This window comes from Canis aureus, chromosome 33, assembly GCF_053574225.1.
Source record: "Canis aureus isolate CA01 chromosome 33, VMU_Caureus_v.1.0, whole genome shotgun sequence".
In the NCBI taxonomy this organism is placed as follows: domain Eukaryota; kingdom Metazoa; phylum Chordata; class Mammalia; order Carnivora; family Canidae; genus Canis; species Canis aureus.
This window is the reverse complement of record NC_135643.1, coordinates 8,763,273-8,777,621: the sequence shown is the minus strand read 5'-3', so window position 1 is coordinate 8,777,621 and position 14,349 is coordinate 8,763,273. Positions and strand designations below refer to the sequence as shown.

General features: G+C 34.5%; 1 protein-coding gene across 8 annotated transcripts in view; it reads left to right on the top strand.

Annotated features, from left to right (window-relative positions):
- WDFY3 (WD repeat and FYVE domain containing 3) overlaps positions 1–14,349 on the top strand; it is a 235,135-nt gene that overhangs the window by 171,818 nt on the left and 48,968 nt on the right. For 6 of the 8 annotated variants that reach the window (XM_077882766.1, XM_077882763.1, XM_077882765.1 and 3 more), the window contains 4 exons: positions 1,378–1,605; positions 7,895–7,948; positions 10,496–10,664; positions 12,989–13,152. In XM_077882766.1, coding sequence (XP_077738892.1) covers positions 1,378–1,605; positions 7,895–7,948; positions 10,496–10,664; positions 12,989–13,152 — 615 coding nt within the window. The remainder of the gene's footprint in view (positions 1–1,377; positions 1,606–7,894; positions 7,949–10,495; positions 10,665–12,988; positions 13,153–14,349) is intronic. The other 2 variants (XM_077882767.1, XM_077882764.1) reach the window with 1 other exon arrangement.

The window sequence follows — 14,349 nt, the reverse complement described above, 5'->3', positions numbered from 1 at the left end:
TTTGCTTTGTATTCCTTGAGTGAGAAAGGACTCTGTTTTTCATGATGATTTTACCCCTTTTAAGAGTAAGTTGCTGAGCTGCATTCATCGTCAGTTGATGTTTTTAATTATCCCTCCCAACAGCTGCTTTGGCCATTGTTTTTAAGATAAAAAGTTTGAATTTTCTAGAGGTAGGTGGTATTAAAAAAAACAAACTGGAAATCACAACTGAGTCCCATTGACATTAGCTACTGACATATTGCAAGTGTTGTTCTTAATAAATTTTAAAATACAAGAAAATCCCTCTCAGAGTTAACAAAGAGATTCTGAAAATATGCATCAAAGTCTCTTAAAATTAAAAAAAAAAAAAACCTTAAAGTTAAAATAACTTTTTTTATTATAAGCACTTGGGTGATTATGTTGGTAAGAAGTAAATTCAGTAGAATCCTTTTGGTGAATTCATAATTACTCAGCAACTTATCCTAAATATTTTATTTCCAGTGTGGCTGATTTAGATCTATTGAAGGTTTCTGAATGATAAACTGCTAATATTTTATGGGCATTCACTAGCTAGTTGTTATAAGAGAGTCCCCTCCCTACCAGGAACACATAAGTACTATTGTGATATCACGTAATTTTAAGATTATTCATTCAGTAATCTTCTTAGATTGATCTTATATACTTAAATTCTATGAATCATTAGATAAGGTAGTTATAATTTATAATCATCTGCTAAATTTCTATACATCTTGACATTTGATAATATAGCAAGTTATACCACTTCATAAATTTTCACTTAAGTAAAATAGTTTGAATCTATCCCAGTGGTCATTTGAAAATGATTTTTCTTTTATTTTTATATGATCATCAAGTTCTTTATCAAAGCTGCATGTTTATATTCTTTACCTAAAATCTTTGGAAATGTTAAGCTTACCAGTAAGCTCAGATGATGGCAGTGTGATCCCATTTACTAGATTTTCTCCTGTGCATGTTCTAGTACCTGTTTTTATAACTTGGAGGTGGCAGGAAGAGAGTCATCCTTAAAGTACCATGTTATCTATCAATTTACACTGGACTTAACCATTTCAGTGTATTTTCATAAGTAATATTACCATCTTTCTTGTTTCAGTGTTACTTTGTTCAAGCATACTGCACCCTCTACCTTGTATGTATCTGGTGTTGATGTAAACACTTGGGCCATCCCAAAAATCACACCTTCTCACAGAATTAGCAGGCTGCCGTAACCATAAATAAATGTAACTTTACTTTTATGATATTGACTGAAATGATATATACTGATTTTGTTTCCAAATATTAACTTGGTTTTAAGTTATTTGTAGACTTTTAATGATTACTCCTGCTTTTGCTTGAAAACCAACCTGGACTCCCTCCCCTTAGCGTCAGCAAAATGCCCTGAAGTACGTGACAGAAGAGTGGTGCCAAATCGAGTACGAACTGTTGCGGGAGCGAGGGTTGTGGGGTCCCCCCATCGGTTCCCATCTAGACAAGTGGATGTTGGAGATGACAGAAGGGCCCTGCAGAATGAGGAAAAAAATGGTGCGAAATGATATGTTTTATAACCATTACCCCTATGTGCCAGAAACGGAGCAAGAGACAAATGTGGCGGTGAGTATGCAGAATTAAATGTTGGTAATGGCTCTTCCAAATTTTCTTCTTTTTGGTAGGCATTTTTCTTCTAGGTCAGTTACCTAAAATATCTAATTTCAGGAATGCACTAAACTATATTAAATTCATAATGCAGGGTGGTGGTGGTGGTGGTGGTGGTGGTGGTGGTGATGATGATATAATGAAGCAATGCAGCAGTGTAACAGGGAGACTGGTGAAGTGGTTTAGGTTACAGGCTCTGAAGTCAGACTGCCAGGATTTAAAACCTGGCCCTGCCACTTCACTAGCTGGCTGACCTAGGACAGGCCATTTGGCCACTTTAGGTGTCTGTGTCCTTGTGTCTCATGTGGAGAAAAACACACCGAGAATAACAGTTCCATCTCAAAAGTTGTTGGGATTAGATTGGTTAAAATCAGTGAAGTACTTATATAGTGCTTATTTTTTGCCAGACACTATTCTAAGTGACTGTTAAGTAAATAAATATTGGCATAAGTAATAATCTTTGAAGAAATACAGAAGACAGCTAAAGAATAATAGCCTGAATATGTAGATCTTTCTATGTCAAGAAACTTCATTACTGATTTCCTCAGGTTTAAAACACAGCCTTTGCCCGTAAGTTTATTTTATTCAGACAAGTCACCCTTCCAAAAGCCTTTACTCAGACTTTTGCACATGACCAGAAGAATTCTGTCTAAGTTGATGATGGTCCAAGAATCATGTTTTTAAGTTCAGGAAAATATATACTCTCCCAATAAAGCTACTACAAGTTCAAAAGAGAAAACACAGGGGTATAAAATCTACTGAATTTAATTCTGAAAATCCTTATAACATTTCTAAATAATAATTCGATTCTTCAGTGTCCAGTAATAATCCTTTGCCTCCAAAATGAAGAATACTTTTGTCTGTAGAAAAGTAATTTTTGTCATAGAATCACAGCTTTGGGAGTTGAGAGGGGGTCTCAACCAGTTATCGTACCCAGCTTCCTAACACTATCATTTTAATGTTTAATCAGTTACAAAGACATTATCTCTGAAGCATTTTACCTGTTTTTGTACCTTGTCTTTGAAATGCAATCTGTATTTCATAATTACAGCACATCTCAATTTATACTAGTCCCATTTCACATGGGTCCGCTGTAATGGACCAGACAGCTCTAGAGAATCCCTGACTTTTAGACCACCGTTTTGTGACTTTCTTTAAATGTATACTCCATTTTGATAAATAAAATTCTTACGTCTCCCTCTAATATCATTTAATTTTTTTGAGGTATCATTTAAAATTTAAAAAATTAATGCTGTGACTTTTAAGAAATATAGTCTGGAAAAGCATATTCTGAGATTCAGGAATCTGACCACACTATGCTTCATTAAGAGAGAAAGGTGACTATCTCTGAAGGGAATGTATCCCAAGCTTTGTTTCACTTTTAGTGTTTAGCTGCCTCTAAGATGAATCTAGTATAAACTCTTACACCCAGTTGGGAACCCAGATCACTGCAAAGACTCATCCACTGAAAATCGTTTTTGGCTTGTTCTTCTTGATGTTTGGTTAATACGATTTTAGAATCTATGAGGTCATACAGTACAAACACCTGCCCAGTGTAGAAGTTTTATTATATTTTATTTAAAAACTGAATTTCAAAACCCTCATGGATTTTAAGTACTTTCACATTGTTGACTTTATTTTTGATTCTGTCAACAATTGAAGAAATTAAGATTTACAAAAGAGGCTTAGAACATGAAACTTCTAATAAATAGTTCAGATTCTATAATGTGAGGGCAGTTTGTATTGTTCCAATGTCTCTTTTTTTTTTCTACCAAAACACTGGCTCTGTTTATTTTGTACTCAGTGATTTCACTTCTGTCCTGATACTTCTAGGACATAGGTCTTAGAGCTGCTAATATATAATTGAGATTTTTCAAGATAGCTTTCTAAAGTCCACTTTTCTCAAAGCTATTCCATTCTGTCAAGAACATCATACTTGGTACAGCTGTAACTTAAAGCACCATAATTTCTAGTGATACTGCACTATGGGGAAAAAATTAATCCACCCATATTTTGCAGAGTTTTACTAGCAACTACTTTTGTCTGAGCTAACCAGCAATACAGTCTTTAATTCTTAACCTTTTTCCCCAAATAAATAAGACTTTAAGCTTGTAACAATTTGACAAAATATTTATTTAGTCAACAGTCCTATAAATTGAATCCATTCAAAAATACTAAAATATGAGATAAACATGCTCTCCCAAAAATGTGACCAGCTCACTATTTTTATTTAACTGAGGCATATGTTTTTGAGTTTTTTATTTAACTGAAGTATATTTTTACTTACATAACCATAACATTTTTATATTGTTTATTCCTTTCCTTCTTTACAACAGTGCCATTCACATTATAAAAATATATTTAAACTTCTGTACCAGATAAAAACAAAATAACCTATTTGGAGTTCACACTTACAACCTTAGTAATATTAGCATTTTACGTAAGCAAAAGCGTTCACGAGCCTGAAAAATCTAAACAGACAGTCTCAGAAATAAGTATGCACCATATGGAACTTATTTTTTAACCAGATGGGTTACATATTGGGAAATACAAGACAGTCTAGAAATGTTGGAGATACATTAGCAAAAAAGGAAAGAGCGGGTGGGGAAGGGGAGACTGTTACAGAATGTGGAATCTGTGTGGCTTAGTTCATATGCAAGTCAAGATTGATCTGCTCTGACGAAATTTTCTGAATGACTAATTATTTTGGGTTGCCAGTTCAAAATCCTTGTAAATTTGAAATGCCATTAAATGTCCACTTTTATTTTATGGAATGCGCAATCTGGCAATGTTGAGTGTCAAGAAAATTCCAAAAAGTAGAAGTAACTGTTATCTTACTGTCTTCTATAATAAAATCAAAAAAGAAGATCAAATAAAAGCACAATGAACACAACATGAATACAATTTTCCCAATTTTACAGATGAGGAGTCAAAACCTAGAGAAAGGTCTAGGCACAGCTCCTAAGTAATAGAGTATGACATGAGTATATAGGATGACACTTCCTTAGAAGTTGATTCACTTTTAAATGAGAAGAGATTCCAACCGTTGATGACCTTATCGGTGGACAGTGAATTTCTTCCAGGCAGAAATAGTATACTAGGTTTTGTCTGCCTGATGCTAATAGAGTATCAAGAACTTTATAAATGTTGAATGAGTGGACTACCAGCACTGTTCCTCCCAAAATTAGAGACTTTTTCCATTGCTTTCCAATTCAGCATTCTGTAGAAGTTTCCTAATTCTGAAATTTTTCCACTAAAAAGGGCTGGTAACAAATTATAAAATTTGGGCCTCAAGTATAACTTGGCAGAGGGCTATATAAGAAAAAGGGTGTAAACTTATGAATATGAAATTACTCAGGTGCCTCTTTCCAGGATTTTGAAAGGATCCCGTGGGAAGTGAGGGCTGTTGAAGTTTAAGCTTTCTTTATTAACTTTATAGAAAATCCACCTCTACCCTGAACAATATTCCAGATTACCTCGCAGAGTTAGAGATCTATCACTTCTACTTCTGTTCCTATAAATGTGTTGCCTTCCTTGCCTGCATGTTTATAAAATATAGTCAATATTTTTTGTGCTGTAAGGGGTATGTGCCAACCTAAAAAATGCTTTCAAAGCCTCTTGCTAGGTAAAACAGGCTTTATCTGAGCAAGGACAATTAATTGGTTTAATCTTTTGCCTTATTAAGAATAATTACTGTTTCTAAGTGGCATTTTAATTTTTAGTTCTGTTGCTTAAGCTGAAAGAATACAGCGATGATTAAAATTTATTTTCTTGTTTTAAAATCCTTGATGTATTAGAAATGAATTGAGGGTTTTTTTTTCCCCTTTGGTCATTAAAGTTTTATTTCTTAAATCTTGATACTGCTATATGCTGTATACAGGATAGCTTACCTAACATTCTAAGTTTTGAACTTTGTTTCTTGATTTTTAAACTGGATGTTTATTTATAGAATATAGACTATATTTTTAGAGTCTCATTTGCCTTAGACATAAATGCTTTGAAAGTTTATCCCCAAAAATTATTTTAATAAAAGCAAGAGTAATAATTTTTGTAATGAGAAAAATTAGATACATGTAGGAACTTATCTATTCTCACATGAAAATAATTCCTCTTTGCACAGTGACTTTCCTTATGGGGTAATTTCCATAACAAAACAGCTATGCTAAATTGCACTGTAATTCTGTATTTTAAGAGGTAATGTCAGTTGCAGATATTGTTAAGATGTGAGCCTTGGATATGATGAAAATATAAAATCCAGTGGCTTTTCAGCAACTGTCTCATTACTCTGAATCCTATGGAAGGAGAATAAGATTCCATATTTTGCCATTATAAAATCATATTTAGGTATAAATACCAGGTTTTAATTCTGTGATCCCCTTATTTTCGTGAATTTATTTTGATGGAATAATAATCTCAAACAAATTAACTATTGTTTGCAAATACCATTGTGCTGAAGACCCCACTGTCTACCTTTTAATCTGGGGCTGCTTGGGACAGAAGGGTAAGCGACTTACTCAAAGTTTCCTTTTCTAATTAAAGGAGTCTCCTGTGACTACCCCTACATATATTTTTTATGTAATATATAGATGTCATGGAACCCATGGAAACTAAGCAGCTCATTCAGGAAATTTCCATTGCTAGCAATATAGAAAAATTTGAAGAGAAAAAAATAATTATTTTCTAGAAATTTTGACTTTGAAAATTTAAGACTTCTGTGTAAATATAATTATAATAATTATAGAATTTTAAGTAAAAGAGAGCTATGATAACACTAAAATTATTAGCATAGCATATCTCTTTACAATTGATTGAATGCTGTGCCTTGTAGTAAAATGAGAGCCCCAGGCAGTGGATCAATGTAAATATGTATTAAACCAGCACTGTACTATATGCTGCAGGGAAAACAAAGAGTGAATGCCAGACCTTTCCCACATTCTGGTTGGGGGGTAAACAGTGGTCATTAAAGTTGCTTTTGACAGCAGTAATAGGTCTATTTTGCTATGTTGGTCTGTCACACATCCAGGAAATTATCTTGTTTTGTTTTTTAATGAATTTCAGAGAGAATTGCAGAATCAGTACCCTTCACTCCTTCATAATTCCACATGTACATCAGTAGAGTTCAGTCTTTGTAATTCCGTTTTGTTGTCATAAATTTTACATACATTGAAATATACAAATCTTAAGTGTTCCATTATGTGTTCACATCTGTGTGTTTTACACTCGTGTAGCCAAAACCCCTACCAAGATAGAGAACATAGATGTATATTTTAAAGATTATTCTTCATTACAAGGTATGTTTTTAAAAGTTGGGTTTTAAAGAGAAACATTTATTAAAACCATGTGAAGTATTTGAAAGTATGCCCAGTAGTCCAGTGTTTGTTTTGCCTAGGGAGGAAACATTTGTGAAATTATTTTGCCGGTGCATGTTTATGTGGGGAGAAGTACTAGATGTCATCTCCAGATAAAACTGTGAAAAGGAAGAAAAACTGGATTATTCTTGGGTCCGTTATTGCCTGTATATAGCCTGTATATTTAGGTGCCTAAGCAACACAGGACAGCTCAACAGATGTTTTTGCCCTTTTGTTTGATTCGGAGAATGAAATATAAAGCAACCATCTAATACTTTTTAAAGTACTTTTTACCAAAACTTTTGGTCTGGAGGCTGATGACCCAGTCTCCTGCCTTCTGCTTTTAGCTTTTCTGGGGTATCTGTGAAAGGAATAAAGAAAGTAGGTCACTGGGCTTTTATGGGAGAATGTTTTTTCCACTAATAAGCACCTCATGTTTTCTGCGGTATGGGGAATTGGAGATAATGGAGTAAACCAGTTACTCCTGTTACAAAACAGATATAGGGATAAGCACAGTGAAAGGTAGGTGGAAGGTAATAGCTAGTATTAGATTCTGTTGTTCAGTTTTCAGTTTTTCCTTTTCAAAGCCATGTGGAGTTGCCTGTCAGTCATCCGTGACTCTGGCCACCTGTGCTGAAATTTTGTCTGTGATTTATAAGTCCTGTTCAGTAGTCTTGAGAATTTTATTGTAGTTTCTACTTTAAAACTACTTTTGATAATAATAAAAAAAGTTACAAGATGCTAAATGATTGTTTCAAACAACATAGGATATCATATTAATTTTCTTTGAGTATGTGCATCTTCCATATTTCATACAATCCTCAAGAAAATTTTATTTTTGTGGTGTTCTTTATGTTGTTTTTTTTCTGATATTTCTATACTTAATACCCTGTTTTCAGTCTGAGGTCCCAAGTAAACAGCCTGAGACACCTGATGATATCATTCCTCAAAAGGTAAAACACAAATTACCATAAGAGAATGCAAAATACTTGCAGTTTTCTTTGTTTGTTTTTGTTTTTTAGTGCATGGTAGACTAGACTAACATAAAAGATTGACTTTCCATTTGTTCTTCCTGTAAGTTCCTTAGAGTTGAAAAGTTGGTGTCACTCATGCTGAGAGGGGTTTTAGTCTTTCTCGGCTTTGTTCTAATTAGCTTTCTAGGGCCTGTGTGCTGCTCACTAACAGGCTGAGTATTCACTGCTTTCACCATAAAATGTATATTGCTTCACATATAAACTAACAAGTTCTGACGCATGTTAGTAATGGGCAGCCTGACACCTTCAACTTTTTTTTTATTTGCTCATTTAATTCTTCCAAATACTAAACAGTGTGTATTTTGAGAATTCAAGGAGTATTCTCTTTTAAAAATTATTTTTCAATCAGAAGGAACTAATGAAAACTAAGAGTATGAATAGATTACTTTTTAAAATACAATTTTAACTTATTTAAGTAGTTAAAATAGTTTTCTCTTTCCAGAATGATTCAGTACATAATTCAGGAAAAAAAAAAAAAAAAAAAGATGTAGTTCTTTAGAATCCAGAAATATACCTCAAAATATTTAGGGAAAAAGACTTATAGTTCCAAGTTGAAGTCAGTAATCAAGTAGATGTCCCACATCTATTAATTCATTGTCTTGCCCATCACTAACTATGCTTTCATCATTTTCAAAATAAACAATTTTGAGTTGAAGATAATTGTTATACCTTGTATAGAAGAAGGGGTATGGTACAAAGTTTACTGCCTTTCTTACATTTCAGAAATATTGCAATATTCTTGTTAGTTTGCTCATCAGATTGGTTCTTCCTTCATTGTAATATGATTTTACCTCATTTTAATACTTTTCTTTGTCATATATTTCAATTTCCATTTCTTGTGTATCATTCCACAGTTAGCTTACAGCGCTTTGGATTCCCTGACTCTGTATCTGAATGTATCTAAATTTAAAAGAAGGGCAGTGTGACTTCAGTTACATAGTTTTTTATCTCAAAATAGTTTCAGTGTTTTAGTCTAAATATTCCAACCAATTGGACACCTGTTTTCCACTTGAATTGGAAATCATTTGTTTAAAATGGTCTTGCTTGAAATAAACATTATTGTGGATAATACATATTGACTATTTGACTTGAAGAGTAGGGCCAATAGAGTATTTTTAATTAGCTATTCTGACTTGGAAAAGAAAACTGAAATAACGTTTAAAAAGTGAAGGGTTCTTTTTTTAAGATTTATTTATTTTAGAGAGAGAGAAAGTGCATGTGAGCAGGGGGGAAAATCTCGAAGAAGAGGGGGAAGGAGAGAAGCTCAAGCGGATTCCCCACTGAGCACCGAGCCAGTGTGGGGCTCAATCTCAAGACCCATGAGATCATGCCCTGAGCCCAAACCAAGAGTGGGGCACTCACCCAACTGACCCAGCCAGGTGCCTCTACAAAGGGAAGGTTTTAAAGCATGTTTAAAACCGCATCCTTTTTTTAATTGTTAAATCCAAAGTCTGGGTCTAATTCTGATCAAGGAACCTGTATACATACTAAATTTTCCCTATGGTTTTACAGTTGTGTAGGACATTTGAGACCTTATTTTTTTTTCATTATTTTATGGTTTTAAGGGGGAAAAGAAAGGTTTAGGTCAGTTGGAAAGTATATTTTTAGGATAAATATTAAATCTGAAAAAGAAATGCTCTTGAATCATATGCCAAAAATTTCAAATCTTTTCTAATGTTTCTAGATAATAAATTTCTTCTTCAAGATGGATATATATATGTGCATAATATATATATTCTGAATATACTCATTTAGTTAGTTTATGGAGCATATTATTTTACACAACAAACAATAGGGATGTCTTAGCAAATTGGAGGTACCAGCTTGGAGGAGCAGGCCAAGCAGAGAGTACCATCTGGCTTAAGATGGTTGATTCTGTGTTGAGTCAGAACTCTCAGAAGGTTTGGGCCATTTCTGGAGCTTTAGTAAGAACTGGAATATGAGGAAGAACACTGCAGTTCTTAGTCTTTACCTCTAAGTATCTGAAGTAACATTGGCACTGATGATTCCAATTGAATGCATTTGCCTTTAGGCCTGACTACTTACCTTATTTGGGATGGAAGCAAAGTTCCAGCCCTTATACAAACCAGACATCCTCTTGCAACTTGATGCTCTCCAAAACTGAGTGTTCTCTTTACTGTCTAGGAAGGTTTCCTAATACATCAGTGAGGCCATATAATACTAACGTGAAAGCGTTATTTGACTAGAGATGATTTATTTCTATTTCAGGAAGAAAAACTGCTAATATTGTTTTTTGATATGTCTGTTTTAAAAGTCAATGCATTTTAAAAATAGAGAAACTTAACCCAGAAGTCTGTGGATTTACTGTGTATAAATGCAGTCTGTTAAAAATCCCTTTAAAAAGGTAACACCTAAAGAAGTCTTGATACCATACTTCCTTTGGGAAGCTTATATTTTAATTCTTGAAAATAATTTATTTGAATCCTTTCTTCTGCTATTTCTTAGAAACCCGCTCGATACAGAAGAGCCATAAGTTATGACAGTAAAGAATACTATATGCGACTAGCCTCTGGGAATCCAGCCATTGTCCAAGATGCCATTGTAGAGAGTTCAGAAGGTGAAGCTGCTCAGCAAGAACCAGAGCACGGTGAAGACACTATTGCTAAAGTCAAAGGTCAGCCTTCCTCTTTGATTGAAGTAAAAATCTCTTTGGAGTACTTCTTATATTTGAATTTTTATGAAAATATGAGCTACCATAAAAAGTAGGGTCAATCCTCTAGATAAAAGTATCCATACATATTTTACAGTCTATTCGTAAAGAATCTTAAACAATCTTCTTAAAGATTGTTTTCTGTATCAGAACTAAAGAGACTGGCTCTTTATTGCCTACAGATGGATGGAATGTGCCTTTTTGGCTTGATAAAGTTTTTATTACATTTGGCAGGATTCTCAGTGACACCTGACATTTTAATTTAAGGCCCTGATAACTAAATAAATATTTATAAAATTAAAACAACTACTAAATGTGTTATTACTGCATGTTAGACAACAGTTAAGAAATCATGGTCTTTCTTCCTATGAGCTAAGACACATTATTCCACAACTGTACTTTATGAGCTTAGTAAAATACACATGAGATAATTTGGACTTTTTGATTCTGTACTTTTACATATGTGTGCCCTCTCCCCCTTGATATGGATCCTGACAAACCCTACCCAGCCTCAAAGACCGTGGTCAAATCATCCTTCTCTGAAACATTTTCCCACTCTCCTGTCCACAGATACATTTGCCCATTTCCCAAATTTCAGTGATTTTTCACTGATTTCTGTTTTCTAAATTATGAGTTTCTCAGGGGCAGAGATAATTTTTCTTCTCACTTTATGGCTTTTGGCACATGCCTAGCACAAAATGGGGATTCGGTTTCTATTGAAAAAGTAACTCAACCCATTGTTTTAACTCTTTGAAGCCTCTGATCTTGGCATACTCTATAAACAAAGCCTTAGGATATAAATTAAGAACTTTAAGTTAAAAATTAGTTTCAGATCCCATTGATTAAAAAATTGATAATATATGACCATGTCAGCAAAACACACCATTAAAAATTATGACCCATTTCTCTGATTATAATTTTCCTCTTCTCTCTCATGGTGACTGTGACTTATTAAGCATTTCATAATTTATCTAACATTTTAAATAGAATCCTAAAACTTTTAGTAGTGGAGCAAGTTTATAAAAGTCTTCTAGTTTTCTTGACAGTACACCAGCAAAGTTATGGAAATGGATCCAAAGCTATTATTTGAGCATAAGTGAAGGTATAATTCACAGAGTTAGTCAGAGGGCTTGTGTTTGGGTCTTTAGCACTTCGCTTGTCTTGGCCTCATTTTTCTAATTTCACAAATTTTGGTGTCACTACTATGCTATGCAAGGTGTTATAATAGACATAGAATTGGAAGTTTTAATTTATTAAAAATAATGCAATGATATGGGCATCTGACTGGTTCAGTTGGTAAAGCATGGGATTCTTAATCTGGGTTTGTGAGTTCAAACTTCATGTTGGGCATAGAGCTTACTTTTAAAAAATGTAATTATAAGCTGTATCCCCTTATGGATATTCTCAGCAGGATTTCAGCTCTCTTTCTTACTTACATACTCTTTTATATGTGAAAAGAAGGTTCTTAAGGCAAAGAAGAACCTCTGATCTATGTCTTACCTTTTTCAAAATTCTTAGGGCAACTATCATTGGTAGGTGTAACATGACTTTTTTTGGAATAACTAAAGAATATTAATTAAATGTGGGATTTAGAGTGTATTTTGAGTGCTTGTCATACTTTGGTATCTCATCAATTGATTTTAATGTCACCTCCTGTGATTATTAATAAAGTTATCAAAATGTAGACAATAGAATGCTTTAATCTGCAAATTAAATGATCTGTCCCTGTATTTTAATCACCTCTGTTCATATATGAACAATCATACTGTTGCTTGTGATATAAGTCTTGAAATAGTCCTCATGGGCCCTCCGAGTAGGTGAGATCTTTTATAATCATATTTATAACTTATTCTCTTTAATTTTGTTTCTGATAGTGATTGATCATTTATTTATGGTATCCCCACAATGACACCTGTCCTTAGCAGTACCGTTCTTACCATCAATTACACTATGCTCTGTTACTATCATCATCTGATACTTATTTAGAATTTACTATTAAGCATGATACTAAGCATGAGTAACTCATTAAGTCCTCCACAACCATCTAAGATAGTGTTTTTGTCCCAGTTTTATAGATGAGAAAGCCAGTTTGGAGAGGCAGATCTTTGTCCAGGGTTATACAATTATTTAACTGTAGAGCCTCTGTCATTAACTACTGCACTGTGTTGCCTCCCTGTACCAATTGAGACTTATCTCAATTTGGAAATGTTAGGAGGGACTGGGAGCCCCAACGGCTTCCCAAATGGCCCCTGCCAAGGTCACAGGGCTCTTGTGTTATGATCCCATAGGTCTGGTCAAGCCTCCTCTGAAACGGTCTCGATCCGCACCTGATGGGGGAGATGAGGAGAGCCAGGAGCAGCTACAAGACCAGATTGCAGAGGGCAGCTCTATAGAGGAGGAGGAGAAAACGGATAATGCCACCCTGCTACGCCTACTGGAGGAAGGAGAAAAGGTACTGTGCTTCTAAAAAAGTAAGGATTACATTGAAGTAACTCATTTGCATTTTACAACAGGAACCTGATAGGATATTTACTTGGTGGCAGAAGATAAATATTTTCCTCTCTATAATGAAATACCGTGTGAAGAGTAAGCAATATTTTGGTTTCAGTACTCTACATGTCCTGGTTTCAGGATTTTTGACCTGTCTGAACATACTAAACCCACACTGAACCCAAAATTTCATGAGACACAATATTAACACTGCATTCCTAGTTCATTCTATCTCTGTACCCTTTATTAGACTGTACTTCTTGCTGTAATTCTCTATTTTAGATCATGCACACCATTCACTAATCTGGTCTTGTCTTTTTTTCTACACCTGCATAGTTCCATGAACCATCTACAGGCAGCTTCAGCCTATCTGTACTGTCATTCATTCTCAGGGTTGTATTTAAGCCCTGTTCTCCTTCACTCACAGAAGACTACCCTACCTTTCTGTTTCCCTCTCCGCCAACCTGTTCGGGCTCTGCCTTATAAGCCAAGGCCCCTGCAGCACCTGTATCTGGCAATTCACTACATCCATAATGCTATTTCTTTACTCTGTGCTTTTAGTCACTGTGTTTTTTGCCAGGATGCCCCTCTCTCCATCACTTGCATAATCTCTATCCTAGGAACTCCCCACTGGGTACAGTCTCATTTCTCAAGATCTCTTGAGTAAATAAAAGAATAATTAAGTAAATGAAGAAATGAATTAATTAATGTGCTGAATCACCTTTTTAAAAGAATGTTCTTTTTGCCTCTCATATTAGATCTTTGTTGTAACCTTTTTAATCTTACCCACTAAGATATAGCTAGAATTTAGGGGTTAATTTTAAAAAATCTCTTTGAATATACAGCTCAATTAATCTTGAATGAAAAATTTTTTTAAGATTTTATTTATTCATGAGAGACACAGAGAGAAAGGCATAGACATAGGCAGAGGGAGAAACAGGCTCCCTGCAAGGAGCCTAATGTGGGACTCAATCCCAGGACCTAGAATCACAACCTGAGCCAAAGGCAGATGCTCAACCACTGTGCCACCCAGGTGCCTGAATGAAAATATTTTTAAAAGACACATAATTTTAAAAGTACATTACATCTGATGGAAGCATAAGAGAAGCTTCTGAAGTCCTGGGAATGTTCTATATCTTAATCCAAATGCTGGCTACAT